Genomic DNA, 23,345 nt, shown 5'->3' with positions numbered 1-23,345 from the left:
TTAAAATTGTTTAAACGATTTTTGAGATATACTCTCTTAACTAAATCGGCAGATCAGTTGCCTTGAAATGAACAGGCACAACTTCTACCACATATAGATTCCATCATAACCATGGTATGGAAATGCAATTTATTTCTCAGTTAGAGTAAGACATTATGATCCTACTACATAAAAATTATTAAAATCTTGTAAAAGGTTTTCGAGATATAAATTTTTAACTATATCGGCCAATTAGTAACCTAGGAATGAACAGGCCCAACTTCTACCTCTTATAGAAACCGTCATAAGAATGGTATAGGAATGCAATTTATTTTACAGGTAGCTTAAGACATTATGATCATACTACATAAAAATGATTAAAATCGTTTAAACGATTTTTGAGATATACAATTTTAACTGAATCGGCAAGTCAGTAGCCTAGAAATGAACAGGCCCAACTTCTACCTCTTATAGATTCCATCATAACCATGGTATGGAAATGCAATTTATTTCTCAGTTAGAGTAAGACATTATGATCCTACTACATAAAAATTATTAAAATCTTGTAAAAGGTTTTCGAGATATAAATTTTTAACTATATCGGCCAATCAGTAACCTAGGAATGAACAGGCCCAACTTCTACCTCTTATAGAAACCGTCATAAGAATGGTATGGGAATGCAATTTATTTTACAGGTAGCTTAAGACATTATGATCATACTACATAAAAATGATTAAAATCGTTTAAACGATTTTTGAGATATACATTTTTAACTAAATCGGCAAGTCAGTAGCCTAGAAATGAACAGGCCCAACTTCTACCTCTTATAGAAACCATCATAACAATGGTATGGGAATGCAATTTATTTCTCAGGTAGCTTAAAACATGATGATCATACTACATAAAAATGATTAAAATTGTTTAAACGATTTTTGAGATATACATTTTTAACTAAATCGGCAAATCAGTTGCCTTGAAATGAACAGGCACAACTTCTACCACTTATAGAAACCATCATAAGCATGGTATGGGAATGCAATTTATTTCTCAGGTTGCTTAAGTACTTATAATTATACTACATAAAAATTATCAAAATCTTATTAACCGTTTTTGAAGATTTTTGTTTTTACTAGCTCAGGTTTTTATACTATCTTCGCACGTGGGAGTACATTGCGTGATCCAATTATGGTATAGAATCAAGTGTTATTTGTGGTTAATATACTTTATTTAGACACCTCAGTTACATATAAATGGTACATTAGTAAAACAAACACTTTAAAACTGCTCAAAACGTATGATTTAAACATAAAATGTTTTTGAGGTTAGGAAGTTTTGACACGTGAAACATGTGTTTGAGGTTAGGACGTTTTGATACATGAAATTGAGGTTAGGAAGTTTTGATGCCACGGCCTTCTTGATCTACTGATCTGACGGTGACGTCATAGCTTAATGTTGGTTTATTGGCAGTTTCACAGACATCTGTCGTAGCTCGTAGTTGTGCAAGTGAGTGAATTTGAATTTTGTTCTTGTAGCTTACATCTTGACTAAATATTACCTCATTGGTGCTGTACGGTACGGTAGCGGTAGGCTGCTACTATTTCCGGCTTTCAGGTACCGGTACCAAAAACGCGAAGAACAAAGATTGGGTACAGTTTCTTAACTGGGCTATGCTAATATTGATTGAAACTATCGAGGGTAGCCTACAGTTTCTTAACTGGGCTATATCATAGATAAAACGTTGGTTAGTCTATGGCTATATGCTAATATTGATTGAAACTATCAATATTAACCAAGTTCGTTCGCTACGCTCACTCACCTTTAAGTTGGAGCTCGTTCGCTGCGCTCACTTGCCATCAGGTTAGCTCGTTCGCTACGCTAACTCGCCTCCAGGTTGAAGTTCGTTCGTTACGCTCATTCACCTTTTGGTTGCAAATTAGCTGTTGTTGTCATAAATTTAAAAAAAATAATAGTGCTGCACCCTGTTGGTAATCCTTGTAACTTTAATGCTATTGAACATCATAGAACATAACCAAATTGTTTAATTGAAACAGCTGTTAAGAAATTCTTTTTAAATGTGAAAAATCATAAGGTTAACATGGGAAACTCCAGAGCCACTGGGGCGGAGCCCGAAAGCCTGATCAGAATAAAAACTACTTAGTTTTCCTATTTAATGCCCAAAGAATCGGTGTACCGAATTTCAGCCTCGTAGGTAAATGGGAAGTGGGAGAATTAGTGATGAGTGAGTGAGTGAGACAGTGAGGGCTTTGCCTTTTATAGGCTACCTATACTAGCTGTACCCGCGGGCTTTGCCCCGCTTTACTTCATTAGTGAGCTCGTTCGCATGGCTTAATCACAACCTGGTTGAAGTTCGTTCGCTACGCTCACTCACCTTTAAGTTGGAGCTCGTTCGCTGCGCTCACTTGCCTTCAGGTTAGCTCGTTCGCTACGCTAACTCGCCTCCAGGTTGAAGTTCGTTCGCTACGCTCATTCACCTTTTGGTTGCAAATTAGCTGTTGTTGTCATAAATTAAAAAAAAATAATAGTACTGCACCCTGTTGGTAATCCTTGTAACTTTAATGCTATTGCACATCATAGAACAGAACCAACTTGTTTAATTGAAACAGCTGTTAAGATGCATTAATTCCATTTAAATATGAGTACTCATAAGGTTAACATGGGAAATTCCAGAGCCACTGGGGCAGAGACCCGAGAGTCCGATCAGAATAAAAACAACTTAGTTTTCCTATTTAATGCCTAAAGAATCAGTGTACCAAATTTCAGCCGCCTAGGTAAATTGGAAGTGGGAGAATTAGTGATGAGTGAGTGAGTGAGTGAGTCAGTTAGTCAGTCAGTCAGTGAGGGCTTTGCCTTTTATATATATAGATTTAGGCCTATTAAAAAATATAGATTATTAATCAATATTTTCAATTCGATAGTTTCAATCAATATTAGCATAGCCCAGTTAAGAAACTGTACCCCAAAGGGGTTACTGCAGGATCATACTCTTGCAAAGGTATGTAAGAATTAAGAAACTTGTCAACAGAAACGAAACAGAGATGCAGTCTATACTTTGGATTTAGTAAATAAGAGTTTGTCGGGTACATTTTCTTAACTGGGCTACGCTAATATTGATTGAAACTATCAAATTGAAAATATTGATTAAGTTAATAGACTTAATCGATATTTTAAAATATAACTTATCTAGGTCTATTATAAAATTAAACTATCACAACCCTACCAACCAAACCAAACTTGCGGATGGTTAAAAAATCGCATGAAGGTTTACTAATTTAATCAATAGTTTCAATCATTATTAGCGTAGCCCAGTTAAGAAACTGTTTGTTGATAGCACAAGCACATCCTTCTAATGAATTTCTAATGTCTAGCCTACTTCGATAAGAATCACTTGTACCATCTTTATTACTTTATAAGACTGCTTCCGGGTACAGGTACAGTTTCTTAACTGATTTACACTAATATTGATTGAAACTATCAATTTAACTACCGTAAAACGGGGTGACTTGATACCACTTTTGAAGTTTACACCATTGTATGTTTGTAACTAAGCACATTAGAACTAATATTTTTTTATAGCCTACTTATTACCTACAGTCTTAGCTTATACTAACTATTTACAAAGTAATATATTTTTACCATGGTTACTAGTAAAAGAAAAAATAATAAATATTGCCGGTTCAAGTCACCCCCGCAAGTGGGGTCACTTGATACCAGCCTATAAGATTGCATGTGATTTCAATGTAATACAATATTAGGCTTATTTAAGGGGTGATTTGAGTCCATCTTTTTGTTCTGAATCTTTTGATATTTTTTACATATTTTTAGCATAATTATTACTGAAGCTATTAATCAAATTATAAACCAAAACGCGGGGTTTGTTGGTAAAACTATAAAAAAATCTGTAAAAAATAATATTGGACCAAAACACAGTATTACTTACCTTAACATAAACTAGAAGAGTGGTGTGTTCAAACAAAATAATAACCAAAATTTTAATTACTTATTTTACATTTTTTCTTCTTAGCGAAATGTTGCAATTTTACACGTCGCCGCAGTTATACTTCTTGAAAAAATGGTTTAAATTTAAAAAATGTTTCTTTCTCAAAAATTCAAGAACTGTCAGCTTTAAAGTAACTTAATTAAATTGTTCATTATCTACACTATTTACAGGGCTTCTTAAACACATTTATTCATTGATTTTGTCCTTTAGCCTCAATTTTTTCATCTCGGGGGACTGCGAACATTCACCTTGCGTTAATGGGTAATAGAGGTGTAATGGTTCTTTCATATCACATTTGTTATACCAGCATACATCTGGATTGGTAGGCCATTTAAAATGGTTTGGGCCACTCATTGACATTGAAGTTATTTTGTAGTCCTCCCCAGAAACTAAAATTATTGTAAGAAGGGCATCTATCAAAAGTACAGCCAATGTGGTATCAAGTCACCCCGACGACATGAAAATTATGTTTGAGTTTTGATAAGACGAGGTTTATGACAATCCTATAATTAGGCAAGCATGTTTCTTTAAAACCTTTTTTCTCAGCTTGTGTGCATCGCAGGGAAAATCTATGCATACCGTTAGAAAGATATTTGCCCGTAGATGTGCAGAAACCATGTATAAAATAAAATAGGCTCAAAAATAAGCACAAAACTTAATTGAAAATTAAAAAAAAAATGAATATGGGCCTTATGGGTTGCCATGTTGGTGACGAAATATAAAAAGAAAATCTAAACACATTGACAAAATCCCAATCATTACATGTTTTACTTACAGTGTGGGGTGTAAATAAAGATTTCTGTACATCACATGTTTTTGGTCGAGTATTCAACCACTGGACGACCACTAGTTATCATTATTCCATTCCATTTCTTTAAATCCATGTTAAAACCCCACACTATACTGGATTTGGAATAATCCCTTCTATCCTGCATACCAACTTTCTTGGTCATAACAAATTAAAATTACAACCTATTTCATTTTGGATTCACACACACTGAAATGCTTCACTACTGAGAAGGCTGGTCAACAGATAGGATATATCAATTCAGTATACTAACCTATGTTGGTGATAGGGGACAGTAAGACAGTTATTTTACAGTAGACTAGACCCAACTTTTATTCCAGGCCCCACTTTGTAGCCTCTATGGGCTGATTTGGCTTTATCCCAGAGCGCCCAATCTTAAGGAGTGTGAAATTCCTAAAATACTCTGTTTTACAATATTTTGTTTATTTATTTGTTGAAAAATACAGAAATTTAAATCAATAGTTTAACCTATAAATAGTGTCAAAGGTGGTTTACAGCTACTTTTAATTCTCAAAAATGTTCTGAGTGAGGGTACACGGATAAGGAGAGGGTCTGCCAAAGCTGCTTGCTTGCTGTCTTCCTTAAACCCTAAACTCTGACCTGATTCTAAAAGCTGAGATCTGTAAATTTTCTTTTGTTTTATTTGTACAGAGCAGAAAAGGAATCTTCAGGTGTGCAAAATTCCAACATTCCACGGGTTTGAACCATCAAAGAGTTAGAAACTTGACCAATATGAACTTGCTTATGTTGTTTTAGAGTGTGTCTGCATGGTGCCTTTTACTCTACAAGTGAACAACGTAGCCTTTTGTTGGAAAGATGGTGGTACTGAAATCACTTATGTCTGTTGGCCTTCTAACTACGAGGTATAGCAACACTCCATTCAAAGGGAACGTGAAAAGTGTAAGTCATAACATTACATCTATATCTATAATTAATTTAGGCAATGCGTGGGCCTTAAAATTTTACTTTTTAAGTGTTTTACTGTAAATCTATGTAATCAGAATTTAAATAACTAACAAAAGAACATCTCTCTCTTATTTTGCATCTTTGATTGCTTCTGGACCACAATTGAAAATTGCTTGGTTATTGTTCCAATCAATTAATTAGTCCCTAATGGACAATGAGTGTTAAACAACGTTTCAAGGCCGGCACTACACTATTTACATCTAGTAATCGACTATGACTGCATAACTAAGTGGCCCAAACTGAGTCTTATCACCACCACACGGTTTGCCTTTGTTTGTAAATGATGTTAACAGAGTTAGGTTATTCATAATGGTATGTAAGCACATTTTATTGTCTTTGACTTGCTGGTTTATTCTGATATAGATGGAAAGAATTCAACCTGATAAGCGTTCGCTACTCATGTATGATAATGATTATTATTAACCAATGACTCATACTGTAGTACGTTGCATTTACTACTAGTACATAGGTACAGTGTTTGTAATCAACTATCACTCTTATAATTTAAAGCAGTTTGGTAATTTTTTTTTTAATTTTTATCGTTGGATATTTAATTTACAAAAATATCCGTTAAGGAAGCATGTGTTCAGTTTAAAATAATGTCATACAACTATCACTCTTATAATTTAAAGCAGTTTGGTAATTTTTTTTTTAATTTTTATCGTTGGATATTTAATTTACAAAAATATCCGTTAAGGAAGCATGTGTTCAGTTTAAAATAATGTCATAACACTCAGTGCCGTATAGCCTCATTAACGGTGGGGCACACGGGAGGGACTAAGGCTAACATATCTTGTAGTGTCAGCGTTTGCCGCTAGAACTGCTAAGTTGAAAAAATTTAGATTAATTTTATTTTTTATTTTTAGTTATAAAATTAACTTTTTAATTATAAAATATTGTTTTAAAATTATAAAATTAATTTTTAAAATTAAACTGTCATAACATAACCTAACCAACCAGACTTGCTGATAATATAAAAACTAGCCTAAATAAGATAAAAATCTAATTAATAATTTTTAATTAATTATAAAATTAATTTTAAAATTTAGTATTTTAAAATTAAACTGTCATAACCTAACCTAACCAACCAAACTTGCTGATATGAAAAATTTGTTGACAAAAAGTTAGAGCTGCCAGCGGGATTCGAACCCAGGACCTCCTGAACACCAATCCGAAACGCTACCAACTATGCCACGAACGCCGCTAAAATCAAATTGTTTTGTTACGGTAATCGTGTTGCCTCAAGAGAAGACATTAGCCACTAGAGATATGATATGACGTCACTACACCTTTAGCCTAAGTCCCTCCCGTGTGCCCATTCCGCCTCATTAATATGTGTGATCATTTGTAAGTGGTTTGTTACTGGCTCTTAGCAAACTGACAAAGTGTGTAAGGATATTGAATTGAAATATCCTAGTCCATTAGAACTAAACCTTATAAACTTCAATTACCTCCTCCCCAAATTACAAACTCATCAAATTCCCTTTGCACCACCAATATGCCGGACATGTTCCTTTGACAGGACTGTTAATTAATAGCCCATACCGCCAATGACAACTAAGGGACCTTCAGTACAAAGTGGAATCCGAACCACAATTTTGACTTGTATTTTACGCATTGTTCTAATTATCAGGATAATACTGTGGATAGTCGTAGTACTCTACTTGTGCGATCCTTAATCCACACGAGGGAGTATCGCATCCACGGATCATGTCTATCACTTAACAATAATACTGAGCATGATTTTTCTTACACAATAATTCCACAATGTCCACAATTTGTTCCACAATCCCCTAGCACAATTTGTCCACAATCCCCTACCATATGTTTAATTTAGGATAGTTATTGTGATCATTGGAATGGAATAAGAATCTCAAGGCCTCCGATGCTTAGTGTTGCAAAAGTGAGCTGATTGAAGCTTTACACAAATATACCTATATTGATATAGTTTCAGTACCTTCTTTGTCGTGGGAAACACATTTGAAATAAAAGGCAAAACTTCTAAGCTGCAAATATCACATTGTGGGGCAATATTCTTAATGATTGTAAGGTAATCAATACTAAGCGCTAAATTAGCAGGGAATACTCATAGTTTTTGGCTGGTTTGTTAAGGTAATGGCGATCAAGCCCACGACTAATCATCACAACAGGCATTACTCGAATCGTCAGTCGACTCTCGACTGATCGTTATTATTCACCATGCTGCCAGAGCACGACTACCTTTGGTATATGAAGCTTTGGTGTCAAGTTGAACATTTTGTAGTTAATTTGTTTTTTAGCACATTAAAAAATAAAAATTATTCTTACATTAAGAAAAACGAAAAGGGATGCCAGGTGCAATCTGATGTTGGCTGTCAATTTTACTAAAGGACCTCTATTCGATTGCCTCTATAAAAGGGTCAAAATCTAACTGTGACTGTGACATAACAATTTAATCACTAAATCGCACATAACCAAACAGAAGAACACTTTTTTTAAGAGTGCTAGGCTTATAAGTAAACCATGGGATTGCATCACAGCTGAAACAGCTTGTTGGGCACCCTCATTCACAGGTCCTCATTCTTTGTCAAATCCCAGGTTCTTAGTAAACCATGAGATCCTTTTGACTATGGTAACCTGTTCTTCCCTTTAATCTCCAGTCGATAGGCCAAGGAATCTCACACATAGACCTTGTTGGGCTGGGCACCTAAATATCACGCGGAAGGCTGTCTCCTCCTCTCCACATTTTCTACATAAGAAGCTTTTAACTTGAATTCCCATCTTGTGTAGATAACACTGTTCACTTGATCAGTCAGTTCTGGTCTGGTCTGAGTGAAGTTGGTGGGAGTTTGTATGTTAATGTAACACACCATTACAATGTGTGCCACAGACATGTGAGTGAGGCCCGACCAAACTCTGAAGACTTGGGTTGTTCGGCCTTGACCGATTTTTTAATTGCAGATCCTTGTTAGCCAATATTGACGTAACCGTGAAGATTTAAGGTCGACATTTCACCTGATGTGCGTTTTTTACTTACATCTTTTGTAAAACTAACCTCATGCAACAGCCAGGTGGTCGCTATTGTCAATTTGACCTATAATGTGTTATGAATTTTGTTTTTATAGTTGTTTAGAGAATAGGTACTTAAAAATTTATTTTTCTAAACATATCTGGTATCCACAGTTCAAAGTTCTCTTTTGACAACTCAGAAACAGAACTATTGTAGTAACTAATCTGACAATGCGTTCTTACCTCCATCTGCAGTCCCAAATCTCTGTCTTAGTAGTTTACATAATTTCAATCCAGCAGGCTTATATACTGTTTGGATAGTAGATAGAAGAGTCTAGTAATATTATATTGTCTCTGTGGTAGATCTTACAAGAAAACTACCTGGTGCCAGTGAGCGTTAGCAGTTAATGATAAACATGCGCCGCTAGTAACAAAGAGAGTGACAAAGAAAAAAGCACCTTGGAGAAATAATGAAATCATTGTGTTAACAAAAATGAAAAATAAATTAAGGAGGAAATTTTCAAGCTCGGGACAGAATGTCGACTGGATAGATTATAAAAAAGTTAGAAACAAACTGAATGGGGCTGTATGGAAAGCAAAAAGAAATTTTTTCTCAGAAAAACTGGCAGATTGTAAAGATACAAGAGCGTTTTGGAAATGCCTTAAACAGAGTGATATAGTAGCAGGAAAGGGCAGAAATAATTTACCAAATGATTTTAGGGTCAGTGAAATGAATGATTTTTTTGTAAAAATGGGATCATTTTTTGAAGCAGATGCAGATTTGATTAGATTATATAATGAAGATACACGTAATGTAAATAAATTCCAGTTAAGAAAAATATCAGTATCAGAAGTGAGGGAAGCTATTAATGAAATTACCTCTAGAGCTGTCGGTGTTGATGACATAAGTATTGCAATGATAAAAGCCGTCAGCCCTTATGCCATTGATGCAATAACTCACCTTATGAATATGTCTCTTGTAAACAGTGAATTTCCACACGCGTGGAAGAAAAGTATGGTACATCCATTGCCCAAAAAACAGATTCCTTCAAACTTTAATGATTTAAGGCCAATATCGGTCTTGCCTGCTATGTCCAAAGTGCTCGAAAAATTAGTAATACGCCAAATAACCGAATTTTTAGATGCAGAGAATCTGCTTCCCAAACTGCAATCAGGGTTCAGAAAGAACCATAGCACCTGTACTGCATTGATGAATATGTTTGCAGACTTGTTTAGGGCGAGGAGCGAGGGCAGGTGTAGCTCTGTAGTCATGCTTGATTTTTCACAGGCCTTTGATTCCATAAGCCATGGTTTGCTCCTAGCAAAATTGAAACATTTTGGTTTTCATTGCAATGCGGTTGCTTGGTTTAGATCTTACCTGGAAAACAGACTGCAAGTTACCAGGGTGGGTACCGATATCTCACCTCCTCTAGAGAAATCAAGGGGAGTGCCTCAGGGGAGCTGTCTGGGGCCCATTTTGTTTACCCTGTACACTGCAGATCTGTCCAGATGTGTGAGTCACTGCAATGTGCATTCATATGCCGATGACTGCCAATTGCATTTCTCCTATGAGATTCAGGCTGCTGATCAAGCTTTTGCAGGAGTGAACTCTGATCTGGTGAGAATAAGTGAGTGGTCACGCAAACATGGTTTGAAATTGAACTCTGAAAAATGCATGATTCTTCATATTGCTACACCCACTAATCTTCACAGAGTTGCAAATGGAGACATGCACGTTCAAATCGCAGGAAAACCTCTAATGGTGAGGGATACCGTCAAGACCTTGGGTGTGGTACTTGACAGTGGCCTCACTTTCTCGGACCACATCACTTATGTTTCCCAGGTGGCTTTGGGAAGGCTGCGTGGTCTGTACCGGTACAAAAACATCCTACCAGAGACAGCCAAGCTGCAGCTGGTACAGTCACTAGTGTTGTCAGTGCTCCATTACTGTTTTCCTGCATACGGCAACAGCATCTCAAGGGAAGAGATGTCCCGATTGCAAAAAGTGCAGAACTCCGCCATTCGTTTCGTTTACGGTATCCGTAAGCGTGAACGCGTATCCCCTTTTCGGGATGCTGCAGGGTTGCTGTCAATGGGTGCCGTGTGCAGGGAGCAGACTTGTAGCCTCATCCACCGGGTCTTGGTTCAGCAAGAGCCTAAGTACTTGGTGGAGAGGCTTGTGGCACGTGGGGAGGTGACTCAACGTGTGACCCGGCAGAACGCCTTGCTCCACATTCCAAAAGTAAGACTAGAAGTGGGTAGAAAAGGGTTTTCTTACTTTAGCCCAAAGATATATAATGATCTCCCCTTGGACCTAAAACAGCTGGGGGTCCTGGCTTTCAAAAGAAAAGTAAAGAAGATGTAAAGTATTGTATATAGCTTATAATTTTGTTTTGTCATACACATTGTTTTTTTATCCTAATTTTTGTATATTTTTAAGTTAGTTATATTGACATGAGTTACTTTGTAAAACAGTTCTTGTACTGAAAGACGCTTGCAAATAAAGGCATTTTTATTTATTTATTTATTATTTATTAATCGTGTTATTGTGGTTGCAAAGGAAAAATTTCCATTGTTAAGTATATTACCAGAATTCTATGTTTTTAGTAGTTCGAATGTGCAAAATATACCAACAAATATAACACATATTGGTGACTGGTATCAAATGATAAAACTATCACCAGCATCTTTGCCTCATTTTGTCAATATTTGTTTGATTCACATTGAGCATTACTTGTAACATCAGTATTTGAATAGTAACTCTAGTCTGGTATTTTCTGCAGAGCAACCTTGCTTCTTTGAAAGTAATGAGTTATGAAATGGCTTCGATCGTAAAATATTGTAAGTAGGCCTACAGAGTACTGTACATTCATCAAGGGACAGATTGCTTGATTTTCCTTAATTGGTGTGTATAGTTTTCTATATAAAAAAGATATTCTATAACTGTAGGTTTTAGTTTATTATAGGCCTACATTTGTTTTAAGCATTTTAATCACTATAAATATAAAATATTTTTGTTTAGTTTTGTTTTTCTTTTTAATTTTAGCTTCACATAACTCAGAATAAAACATTTTAATTTATAAGTCCACCAAATATATTTAAAATCAATCAAATATGTTGAAAATCCCTGTCATAAAACCCTGAGAATAATGCACATATCTTGTATTATTGACAGAACTATACATTCCATCCTATGTTATAGCGTATAGTGGTTTAAATTACCTTGTTCTGTCCAAAACGATCCTATGTAGTTCGTAGTGACTACAGCTGTTTCGTGCTGCAGGAGCACATCATCAGGTCGTGAGAATGTCAAGCAGTCATTAGATATTCCTCATGATGGAGTTCGTCGAAAGTTTATAGTAGTAAATAAATAACATAGACACGACATAAAAACACAAAAACACGAAACTGAACATTTAACACTGGTTGACCAGGCGGTAACGAAACACGTGATACGGCACCGGTTGAGGGCTATGTTATAGCCTAGTTGTCGCAGGTTTTAAAATCAAAACAAACTTAGTTGAAGTGAACTACCGTCAAATTGCGCTGATATAAATTACTGATATTGCGGACTTGAATATGCAGACTACTTTAAACAAGTCTGATTGATAGGACGACATATTGTAAGCTATCATCCTTTATGCCACGTCAACTATCTCAGTAACTAAAAAGGTAGAAAACATAATATTTTAGACACTAGTCCAATATGTGACTGGCTCATCAAACAATGAAATAAAATATTATTTATTGTATTTTAAATTTTTACAAGTTATCGACAATGTCACGATACAGCTAAAATGTTTTCTTTGAATAAGAAATTGGCTACAGCTGGTTCATGTAGAAGGAATGTATACTTTGCCAAAGGTATATGACTGTATTGGCTATTAATCAACAGTCCCGTCTAAGGAACATATCAGCCTTAGTCAGTAAAAAGACCACAAGATCTCAAACTAGACAAGTCAGTAACTTTTGGATTATTCTAAACCAAATACCCCTTTTCTTGATAATTGGACTTTGAATAAAAGGTCCTAATAAATACATAGGCAGCTGGCCATATTCAGTAAAGCTGGGTTTTCCTAGGCGCGGAAGCAGAGCGCGGAGAGAGGAACGCGGAGAGCGGACTCCTCTTGTCTTAGGTAATTTTAGGTTACTGTTTTCCTAGAAGCGGAGTGGAATGTCATATTAATCGCTTTTCCGCTCTCGGCGCTCCTCTTCCGCGTCTAGGAAAACCCGGTTTAACAAAGCTTCTAAAGATAACTAACTGTATCTACACTAATATTAATTTTTTTTTTATTCTTATAGGGTGTTTTTTTAAAAACTTGCATCTTTTTTTATGTAAAAACCGCAATAGATAGAAAAATGCAGTTTGCGGGAATCATCTATTGACGTAGGGGGCCCAATTGTTTTGTTGTGAACGTTACATTCACATTCCCCCCTTTCCCCCCGGCCACCAACTTATTTTTTTTTAAATATGCAAGGGCGTTGCATATGCCCTTGTAATATATCAAATGAAAGAGCATGAAAAAATAAAATGTTTAGTGAAAAAAATTTTAAAATTGGCTCATAAATGTGTGAGATATCCCCCCCCCCTTCACCGGAACTTATATTTTTTTTTAATAGCAAGGTACCCCTTGTGACATATCAAATGAAAGAGCATGAAAAAAGAAAATATTTGGTGAAAAAAATTGAAAATTGGCTCATGAATTTGTGAGATAATCCCCCCCTTTCCCCCTACCGATAACTTTTTTTTTAAATAGCAAGGTACCCCTTGTGACATATCAAATGAAAAATGAATTTCACCAAACATTTTATTTTTTCATGCTCTTTCATTTGATATGTCACAAGGGGTACCTTGCTATTAAAAAAAAGTAATGGGTAGGGGGAAAGGGGGGGGGATTATCTCACAAATTCATGAGCCGATTTTCCATTTTTTTCACCAAACATTTTCTTTTTTCATGCTCTTTTATTTGATACTAGCTGTTTTACCCGTGCTTTGCAACGGGAAGAGGACACAAAATAGAAACATTTTAATCTTTTGCATATCTTTTGCACATCTGTTGCATATAATAGTTACACATCCGCCAACGCTTTTAGAAACAAAATTCTACTTTTATAGCCTTAATACAAACGTTTAAGTTTTATGACTTTTAAATCTGGTAAGTAGTGGATACCGCCATTTTGGTTTTGATTAATTTTAAATCTTGTGTAGGCTGATATGAGAAAAACTTACCAAATCTTCGAATAAAACATTGACATAGCCTACATAAAAAAACACCCTGTATAATTTGTCTAGGCTATTTTTTTTATATTTAGGCAGAGAAGTATTTTATATCGTACATCTAACTTAAATCAAACAACCAAATCAGGCCAAATAGTTGATAACTTACTCAACAAAACAGCTAATTGTTTATATAGCAAAATGAGCTGTAAACAATGTGACTCATATGAGGTGATGTTGCAGAGTGCTGGTGTGGTGATGATGTCACAGATAAGGGCTCTATCTCGCCAGGCTTTGTCAAAGTCTCTGGAGCTAGTGACAGTTGACTCTGTCAAGGTGACTCATATGAGGTGATGTTGCAGAGTGCTGGTGTGGTGATGATGTCATAGATAAGGGCTCTATCTCGCCAGGCTTTGTCAAAGTCTCTGGAGCTAGTGACAGTTGACTCTGTCAAGGTGACTCATCTGAGGTGATGTTGCAGAGTGCTGGTGTGGTGATGATGTCACAGATAAGGGCTCTATCTCGCCAGGCTTTGTCAAAGTCTCTGGAGCTAGTGACAGTTGACTCTGTCAAGGTGACTCATCTGAGGTGATGTTGCAGAGTGCTGGTGTGGTGATGATGTCACAGATAAGGGCTCTATCTCGCCAGGCTTTGTCAAAGTCTCTGGAGCTAGTGACAGTTGACTCTGTCAAGGTGACTCATCTGAGGTGATGTTGCAGAGTGCTGGTGTGGTGATGATGTCACAGATAAGGGCTCTATCTCGCCAGGCTTTGTCAAAGTCTCTGGAGCTAGTGACAGCTGACTCTGTCAAGGTGACTCATATGAGGTGATGTTGTAGGGTACTGGTGTGTTGATGATGTCACAGATATGGACTCTGTCTCGTCAGGCCTTGTCAAAGTCTCTGGAGCTAGTGACAGCGAATCTGTAAAAGTGACTCATATGAGGTGATGTTGCAGAATGCTGGTGTGGTGATGATGTCACAGATAAGGGCTCTATCTCGCCAGGCTTTGTCAAAGTCTCTGGAGCTAGTGACAGCTGACTCTGTCAAAGTGACTCATATGGTGATGTTGCAGAATGCTGGTGTGGTGATGATGTCACAGATAAGGGCTCTATCTCGCCAGGCTTTGTCAAAGTCTCTGGAGCTAGTGACAGCTGACTCTGTCAAAGTGACTCATATGGTGATGTTGCAGAATGCTGGTGTGGTGATGATGTCACAGATAAGGGCTCTATCTCGCCAGGCTTTGTCAAAGTCTCTGGAGCTAGTGACAGCTGACTCTGTCAAAGTGACTCATATGGTGATGTTGCAGAATGCTGGTGTGGTGATGATGTCACAGATAAGGGCTCTATCTCGCCAGGCTTTGTCAAAGTCTCTGGAGCTAGTGACAGTTGACTCTGTCAAGGTGACTCATCTGAGGTGATGTTGCAGAGTGCTGGTGTGGTGATGATGTCACAGATAAGGGCTCTATCTCGCCAGGCTTTGTCAAAGTCTCTGGAGCTAGTGATAGTTGACTCTGTCAAGGTGACTCATCTGAGGTGATGTTGCAGAGTGCTGGTGTGGTGATGATGTCACAGATAAGGGCTCTATCTCGCCAGGCTTTGTCAAAGTCTCTGGAGCTAGTGACAGTTGACTCTGTCAAGGTGACTCATCTGAGGTGATGTTGCAGAGTGCTGGTGTGGTGATGATGTCACAGATAAGGGCTCTATCTCGCCAGGCTTTGTCAAAGTCTCTGGAGCTAGTGACAGCTGACTCTGTCAAGGTGACTCAAGGTCGTTTGGTCAATGACACACCACGACCCCTGGTTGTACTTCTATCATGGATGTTAGCCCAGAAGAAACATATTAACAAGTACTGTGAGTTCTATGTCAACCGAGGCTGCAATGTGTTGACCATCAGCATTACTCCTTGGCAGCTGCTGTTCCCAGTCACTGGCAGTCAGGTGGGACCAGTCATACAGTAGTATATATTATAGTTATTAAGTAGTGATGTTAATATCGGTTTACGGACATACACACACACATAAATTTATACATTTTTAGAAATGTTTTTGGTCTCCAGTGATGTCAAAAAGTGAAAGTAAAGAGTTGTAGTAGATCTTACTGTGAGACCTTTGGTAATAGCTTATTCCCTATACGGAAAATTTGCTTTAACAATCACTCCTTATATTAAGGTTACGGCCTACCATTTCTCTGTGACAAAGAATATCCAAAATATTAATATATCCAAAATAATATTAATATCCAAAATATTTATTTGTTAAACCCTTCCTGGACGGCCTATAATATGTATACAGACAGCAGAAAAGTTTTTTTTACATCTGTAAATTATTAAATGTTGTAATTAGTTGACCTATGCAGCACTTTTGTCCAAAATATTTTATTTTATTTAAAAAATTATTTTTGTTGTTAAATTTGTTTATTCTTTTAGAAAAAAACATTCCTAGTACATTGGTTATAGATATAATTGAATAAAATATCGTTTTTACAAAGATTAATGTTGCTATGTATAATCAACTATACAGGCGGACCAACTGGTCGACTAAGTGTAATGTGAACAGAGTGTCTGCGTAGATGATCACTGTGGTTACAGGGTTATCCTCTTTTTTACACCGCCTATAGTCCGGGAAGGGCTAAGTTCTTTTATTAACACAAGGCTTTCACAAAACATAAATTATGGAAACTTGCTGAAAGTTATAGCTTCATTGCACACACAAATTTATGTAGGTGTAAACTATCTGGTTAGTCAATGTCAATATTCTGTTAAGTGATCATTTTGCAATTTAGAAATGTGTTAGCTGTGTATTGGAGCGGAAACGGCGTTCCTACACTGCTTTTTCAATTCAACCGACATATTAATATATGGCTTGAAATTTTCCCATGACGATGGTAAACGTTCCTGCACTGGAAAATTTACGACTACATCACTGCATGGTGATGATCGAAACTGAAGACAAGTATAAATTTTCACAATATGCATTACTCTAAACTTGTGGAAATTGTATTTTTCAATTAAATATCAATGTTTTTAATTTTTTTAACATGCTACAATATTTTAGGTGGTGGCAGACGAAGTACTGAGTTTCCTTGATCAGAACTCCACAAACGAACCCCTCTTTGTCCATGGCTTCTCCGTTGGGGGTTATGTTTGGGGAGAGGTTATGGTGAAGATGAAACAAGATCTTGAACGTTACGAGCACATAGTCAACAGGTTTGTCGACACATTGTACAATGCACTTTATTAAATAATAATACCCCCGCCACAGCAAACCTGCCGAGTAAGCGAATTTCCATTTATCTGAATGATTTTCAATTGAATCTATTTAGGTTTAACGAGTACCTAGGTTTGCTGCCACAAGGAAACTGAAACTAATAAAGTGTGTTTTAGTAAAATATTAATAGCTTAGTATAAAATAAATAAATTTGCCTAGTTTGATCAAAATATATCCATAAACAAACAAACTACAACATTTTCAATATTCTCCATAAGAATAACATGGGAATTTTTAATTTTCAATTTTTTGAATTTTCTCTGTTACCAATAACCGTACAAAAACACTTTGATATACTAAATTATTTGTTTTTTTAAGCTCTTTAATATGGTCTAGAGATAAATTGGAAAATTTTTTGTTTTGGAGGTCAAAAATGAGAAAAACCAATTTTTACCCCATAAAACCCACCGGGAAACCCCGTTCCCATGGTCCGATCATGCTGGTTCGCGAACTCATTCAAGTTTATCTCGCCTTACACCTTTAAACCAAATTTCATCAAAATCGGACAAAAATTACTCAAGTTATCGCGTTTACGGACACATATATATAAAAATCTATATATATATATATAAATTTGAACGAATGGTGTTTTTGGCCTCTGGGGACATCAAAATTAAAAAGTAAATCGGTCCCGGGCCTAGGTTTTACCATGCCACCTACGGTAATAGCTACTTCCCTATAGGGAAATTCGCTAAAATCAAGTTGGTTGGACCAAGGAATCAACCAATAAAAATTAAAGAAGAAAAGTGTATTTTTAATTAACTTTGAAATGTCAATAAGTGTGGAAATCAGCTGGTCTACAAGTTTGCAGTACTGTATCCCTAACATTTCTCCTCTGTCTAACCTTAGACATTTTTCTAGCCAAAACTAGGCTTCCAATCTTCTATATGTTACATTAAAGACTAAATTAGCTCAACAAACAAACTACAGTAAACACAAAAACATTAGACGGGATTATTAAACTTACATTACCTATATACACACTGAGTACTTGTGTACACTATATTGTGACACTATATAGGGAGACCGTAATCATAGCATTTCAATTCAATAGTGTCCTCAAAAACATCCTTAAAAAACTTAAACAACTTAAGATTCGTATTGGTTTCTACCAGTTTTTATCTACAATCCCTTACATTATGTGTAATCACTTGGATGACAGTTTTATAGTACTTTACGTATGTGTTTAGCTCAATCTTTCAAAAATATCAAAAAATAAATAAATAAAACTTAGATCAGGTCAATTAGAGCCAACTTCCCGTGTCACGGGTGAAACTTCCCGTGTCACGGGTGAAACTTCCTGTGTCACGGGTGACAGTTTCCTTTGCCTAGCTAATTATCATACAATTTATTTAGATTTTCTATCATGTTTTCAGTTTCGCAGGGTGTGGTTTTTGGTGTGGAAAATTTAATAGTTTCTGGTAGATCAAAAAATGACATTGAATATATAGGCAATAGTAGCCTTGAATCTATATATGAATATTTATCTTGCAAAAACTTATTGCTTAACTCAGAGAAAACCAATTATATAAATTTTTCAACTGCCCAAAAAAAACCTTTAAAACCTAATTTAAAAATTGATAACAATTACTTAATTCAAGTGACTCAAACTAAATTCTTAGGACTAATAATTGATCAACATTTATCTTGGTTGTACCACATTGATAAACTAAAAAGTAAAATTTGTTCAGGTCTATTTATGCTGCACAACTTGTCTAAACTCTGCCCGTTGAATGTTTTACTGAAGGTTTACTATGCTCACATAAACTCACATATTGCATTCGGCATTGAATTATATGGTGCAACAACCATTCAAAATTTAGATGGTATATTAATTTTACAAAAGAGAGCCATACGTATCATGTTAAACTTGGGAGAAAACCAATCGGCAAAACAGTATTTTGCTAAATTAAATATCTTTACAGTGTATGGATTATATATTTATAAAACTATAATTAATCTAAAAAGTGAAATGAATACACATACACTTCCAAAATTGGGAATGTCACATAATTATAATACTCGGCATCGGAACTACCCAGCCATCCAGAGGCATAATTTAGAGTTTTATAATAAAAAACCCACTGCTGCAGGTACTAGGTTTTTTTATGCTCTGCCTAAAGATTTAATGGAAATTAATAATATTAAGACATTTAAAAAGAAATTGAAAATATTTATATTAAGCAAATGTTACTACTCATTTAGTGAGCATTTTGATAATATTTTATAGAATTAATTGTATTTATTGACGCCATTCTGCATTTATATTTGTAAAATGTAAATCTTGAATAAAGTGTTTCTGAATCTGAATCTGAATCTGGTTATAAGCTGTTAGAAATGTATTAGGGTTCAGTGACATCAAGCTGTATAGTATGTGTTTAACCTCTCTGCTTATTTAACTAATATTTAACCATATGATTTTATTTACTTTTCTATAATAATATTATTCTTGTATTAGTGTCTTGATTAAAACAGTTTAGTTTCTTTTGATCTTTTAATTTCTTATTTAAATAAGAAATAGAACATGGCGCAGTCGAATGAAGAACCCGTATCCCTAAACATTAAGCCTCCTGAAGCCTTTTCCTTCAACCCTCAGGACTGGAAGACATGGAAGACTCGTTTTGAGAGGTATTATTCCCTTAGTAATTTAGCTCTACATTCTGGAAAGCATCAGATTGACATGCTTATCTACTGTATGGGGGAAAAGGGAGAGGACATACTTAATTCATTCAGTTTAAATGACAATGACAAATCTAATTTCAAAGCTGTTATACAGAAGTTTGACGATCATTTCCTTCCTAAAAAGAACTTAATTTTTGAACGGGCTAGGTTTCTAAAACTTACACAAGGTTCCATGCCGATTGAGAACTTTATCACAGACCTTCACAATCATGCAAAAAACTGTGATTGGGGTCAAATTGAAGAGGAGATGATTCTGATGGGTTTGATTATTGGTATGCGGGACGAAACACTAAGTGATCGTCTTCAACTTGAACCCGAATTAAAACTAAACACAGCTATAAACACTATCCGTAGATCTGAAGAACTATCAAGACAGAAACAAACTCTTAACTTGACTGACATAGCATTAATAAATAAAAATACTCAACATTTAATTAAGACAAACATTATTCCCAATAAATCAAACAATGATCAAAATTTTAAGCGGATTAATGACAATAAAAGCCTGTCCCATGTCGAAAAGAGATGTTTTTGGTGTGGTTCGACAGTTTTACACAAAAAATTCAACTGTCCAGCTAAACAATACAAATGTGGGTTTTGTAAAAAAGTTGGTCATTTTCCAAATGTTTGCAAATCAAACAAAGTCAGTCAAATTGAATATGATGATACTGACCTTGAAACACCCATTGAAAATGTTTGCTCGCAGTACATAGACCCTCAAACATTCATTGGCATTGTAGGAAAAAACTTGCGTGATGATCCATGGTCTGTAGTGTTAAATATGAATGACAGTGATGATGTTCTTTTCAAAATTGATACAGGAGCAGACGTAACGATTTTGCCTTCCGACATTAAACTGAATAAGAAAATCAGGCTCAATCCTACATCCAAAACATTTAGTGGTGCAAATGGTCAAGCTCTGTCAATTTTAGGAACTGCTACTGTAAAATTATCACATAATCAAAAAACATGTTATGAGACTATATATGTTTCTAAGGGCACTTCCCAGCCACTTCTAGGTAAACCTGCAATAACAAGTTTGCAGTTACTTGCTCGAATCAACGAAATACAGCCATCCAGTAATGACTGGTATGACAGACACCCCAAACTGTTTGAAGGCTTAGGTTCCATTGATGTCAAATACAAAGTAGAACTGAAAAATAACGCCAATCCATTTGCAATCAACACGCCTCGTCGGATTCCTCTTCCTCTTTGGGAATCTACTAAAGAAGAGCTTGAAAGAATGGTGTCAATGGGGGTGATCGCTGAGGTACACCATGCCACAGACTGGTGCTCTCCAATGGTTGTTGTGCCAAAGAAGGACTCTAACAAAGTTCGCATTTGTGTAGATCTTACTAAATTAAACAGATGCGTCAAACGAAGATACTATCCTATTCAACCCATCGACATAACACTTGCCCAAATCTCAGAAGCAAAATGCTATTCTAAATTGGATGCTAATAACGGATTCTGGCAGATCACATTGGACGAAGAATCCCAAGATTTGACAACGTTCCTGACACCGTTTGGACGTTTTAAATTTCTGAAACTACCCTTTGGAATAACATCTGCACCAGAAGTGTTCCAAGAATGCGTGAATCGAACCCTTAAAGGTCAAATGAATGCACTTGCGCATATGGACGACATAATTGTTTGGGGGAAAACTCAACAAGAACATGACTATTTCTTAGAAGAAGTACTTACCAAACTTGAAGGTGCTGGCTTCACCCTAAACAAAGACAAATGCTTGTTCTCTCAAACCTCGCTAACCTACTTAGGTCACCATTTATCTGAATCAGGAATCAAAGTCGATGAGACCAAAGTCGAAGCTATACGAAAAATGGCTCCTCCAACAGATATTTTAGGAGTTCAAAGGTTACTTGGTATGGTGAACTTCATTGGCAAATACATACCTAATAAAAGCCGGTTACTAAAACCCATTACTGACCTATTAAGTAGAAAAAACGAATGGTGTTGGGGTTGTGAACAACAAAAAGCATTCGATGAATTGAAAGAGTTATTGGCTTCTCCACCTCAACTTGCATTCTATGATAAAAATAAACCGACTATGATTTCTGCTGACTCTTCTACACAAGGCCTGGGTGGAGTACTTTTACAACAACAATCAGATGGGAATTGGAAGCCTATTTCTTATATTTCACGCACTCTGAGCGAAACTGAACGAAACTACTCTAACATTGAACGAGAAGCTCTATCATTAACATGGAGCTGTGACAAGTTTAAAGACTACATTGTGGGCAAGCACATCACGCTAGAAACAGATCACAAACCTTTGGTAAGTATTTTGACTACTAAAGAGATCAATGATATGACTCCCCGTCTTCAAAGACTAAGACTTCGTCTGATGAGATATTCCTACAATGTGACATACACTCCTGGCAAACATTTAGCCACTGCTGATTGTCTCTCAAGAAGTCCTGTAGCAGCTAATGAGAGTTATGATTTAGATGAGGAAGTTGAACTGGCCATCCACACAGTAACAAGAAACATTGCCTATGTAACTGACATGGTTCTTGATAGAATTGCATCGGCACAGCGGGCTAGCTCAGAACTCAGGGTAATTAAATCTTACTGCTCAACTGAATGGCCTGATAAAACTAAGATTCCCGATAATCTTAAGCCATACTTCACAGTTCGGGATGAAATCTCTTTTTGTGACGGACTATTGCTTAGAGGAGAACGTCTCATAATCCCGACAACTCTTAGACAAGAAATGTTGACAAGAATACATACAGGCCACCTAGGCATAACGAAATGTCGACTTAGAGCCAACAATAGTATGTGGTGGCCAGGAATGTCACTTGACATTGAGAAATTTGTTAATGATTGTCCCAAATGTACTGAACATAGAACACAACATCATGAACCCCTTTTGCCCAGTGAGCTTCCATCTCGTCCTTGGGAAAAGGCAGCGATTGATCTCTTTAAACTTGAAGGAACATGGTTCGTAGTAATCACTGACTGTTTTTCACGTTATTTTGAAATAGCTACATTAAAGAACCTGTCAACTGCTGAAATAATCGAAAAATGCAAATCTGTATTCTGCCGTCACGGTATACCAATTGAGCTACGATCTGATTGTGGTACACAGTTTGCTACCAGATACACTGGTCTTGAAAACTCTGAATTCAAAAAGTTTGCTCAAAGCTATAACTTTAAACTTGTGACAAGCAGTCCAAGCTACCACCAAAGTAACGGTGCAGCTGAAGCTGCAGTCAAAATAGCGAAGAGTGTACTAAAGAAAAACAAAGACGACCCATATTTAGCCCTCCTAACCTACCGCAATACACCTCTATCCACAAGTGGATACAGTCCTGCTCAGCTAATATACAACAGATCACTGCGAGATAACCTGCCTGTTTTACCTAAAAAACTTGAAATCAAACCCGATCTCTCTCA

The 23,345-nt window shown here is 36.2% G+C and overlaps 1 protein-coding gene and 1 long non-coding RNA gene across 3 annotated transcripts; both read left to right on the top strand.

Moving 5' to 3' along the window:
• The first annotated feature begins 1,441 nt into the window (after positions 1 to 1,441).
• LOC128986790 (uncharacterized) lies at positions 1,442 to 14,321 on the top strand. Of its 2 annotated transcripts, none has more exons than XR_008490155.1 (3): positions 1,442 to 1,482; positions 5,562 to 5,705; positions 14,221 to 14,321. It is a non-coding gene; the product is annotated as an uncharacterized LOC128986790 (long non-coding RNA). The 2 variants fall into 2 exon arrangements; XR_008490156.1 differs by lacking the exon at positions 1,442 to 1,482 and adding an exon at positions 2,887 to 2,992.
• Positions 14,322 to 15,647: 1,326 nt separating this feature from the next.
• LOC128984569 (transmembrane protein 53-like) lies at positions 15,648 to 17,216 on the top strand. Its single transcript, XM_054403907.1, has 2 exons — positions 15,648 to 15,914; positions 17,031 to 17,216. Exons 1-2 carry the CDS (start codon positions 15,657 to 15,659, stop codon positions 17,214 to 17,216), a joined length of 444 nt encoding a protein of 147 aa, XP_054259882.1. The 5' UTR covers positions 15,648 to 15,656.
• Positions 17,217 to 23,345: the final 6,129 nt, after the last annotated feature.

The sequence above is a fragment of the Macrosteles quadrilineatus genome, unplaced genomic scaffold (assembly GCF_028750875.1).
Source record: "Macrosteles quadrilineatus isolate MER2022 unplaced genomic scaffold, UCM_ALF_1.0 Scaffold_2__2_contigs__length_208266976, whole genome shotgun sequence".
NCBI lineage: Eukaryota > Metazoa > Arthropoda > Insecta > Hemiptera > Cicadellidae > Macrosteles > Macrosteles quadrilineatus.
The sequence above is the reverse complement of the archived record's forward strand: the minus strand, read 5'-3'. Positions and strand labels throughout refer to the sequence as shown.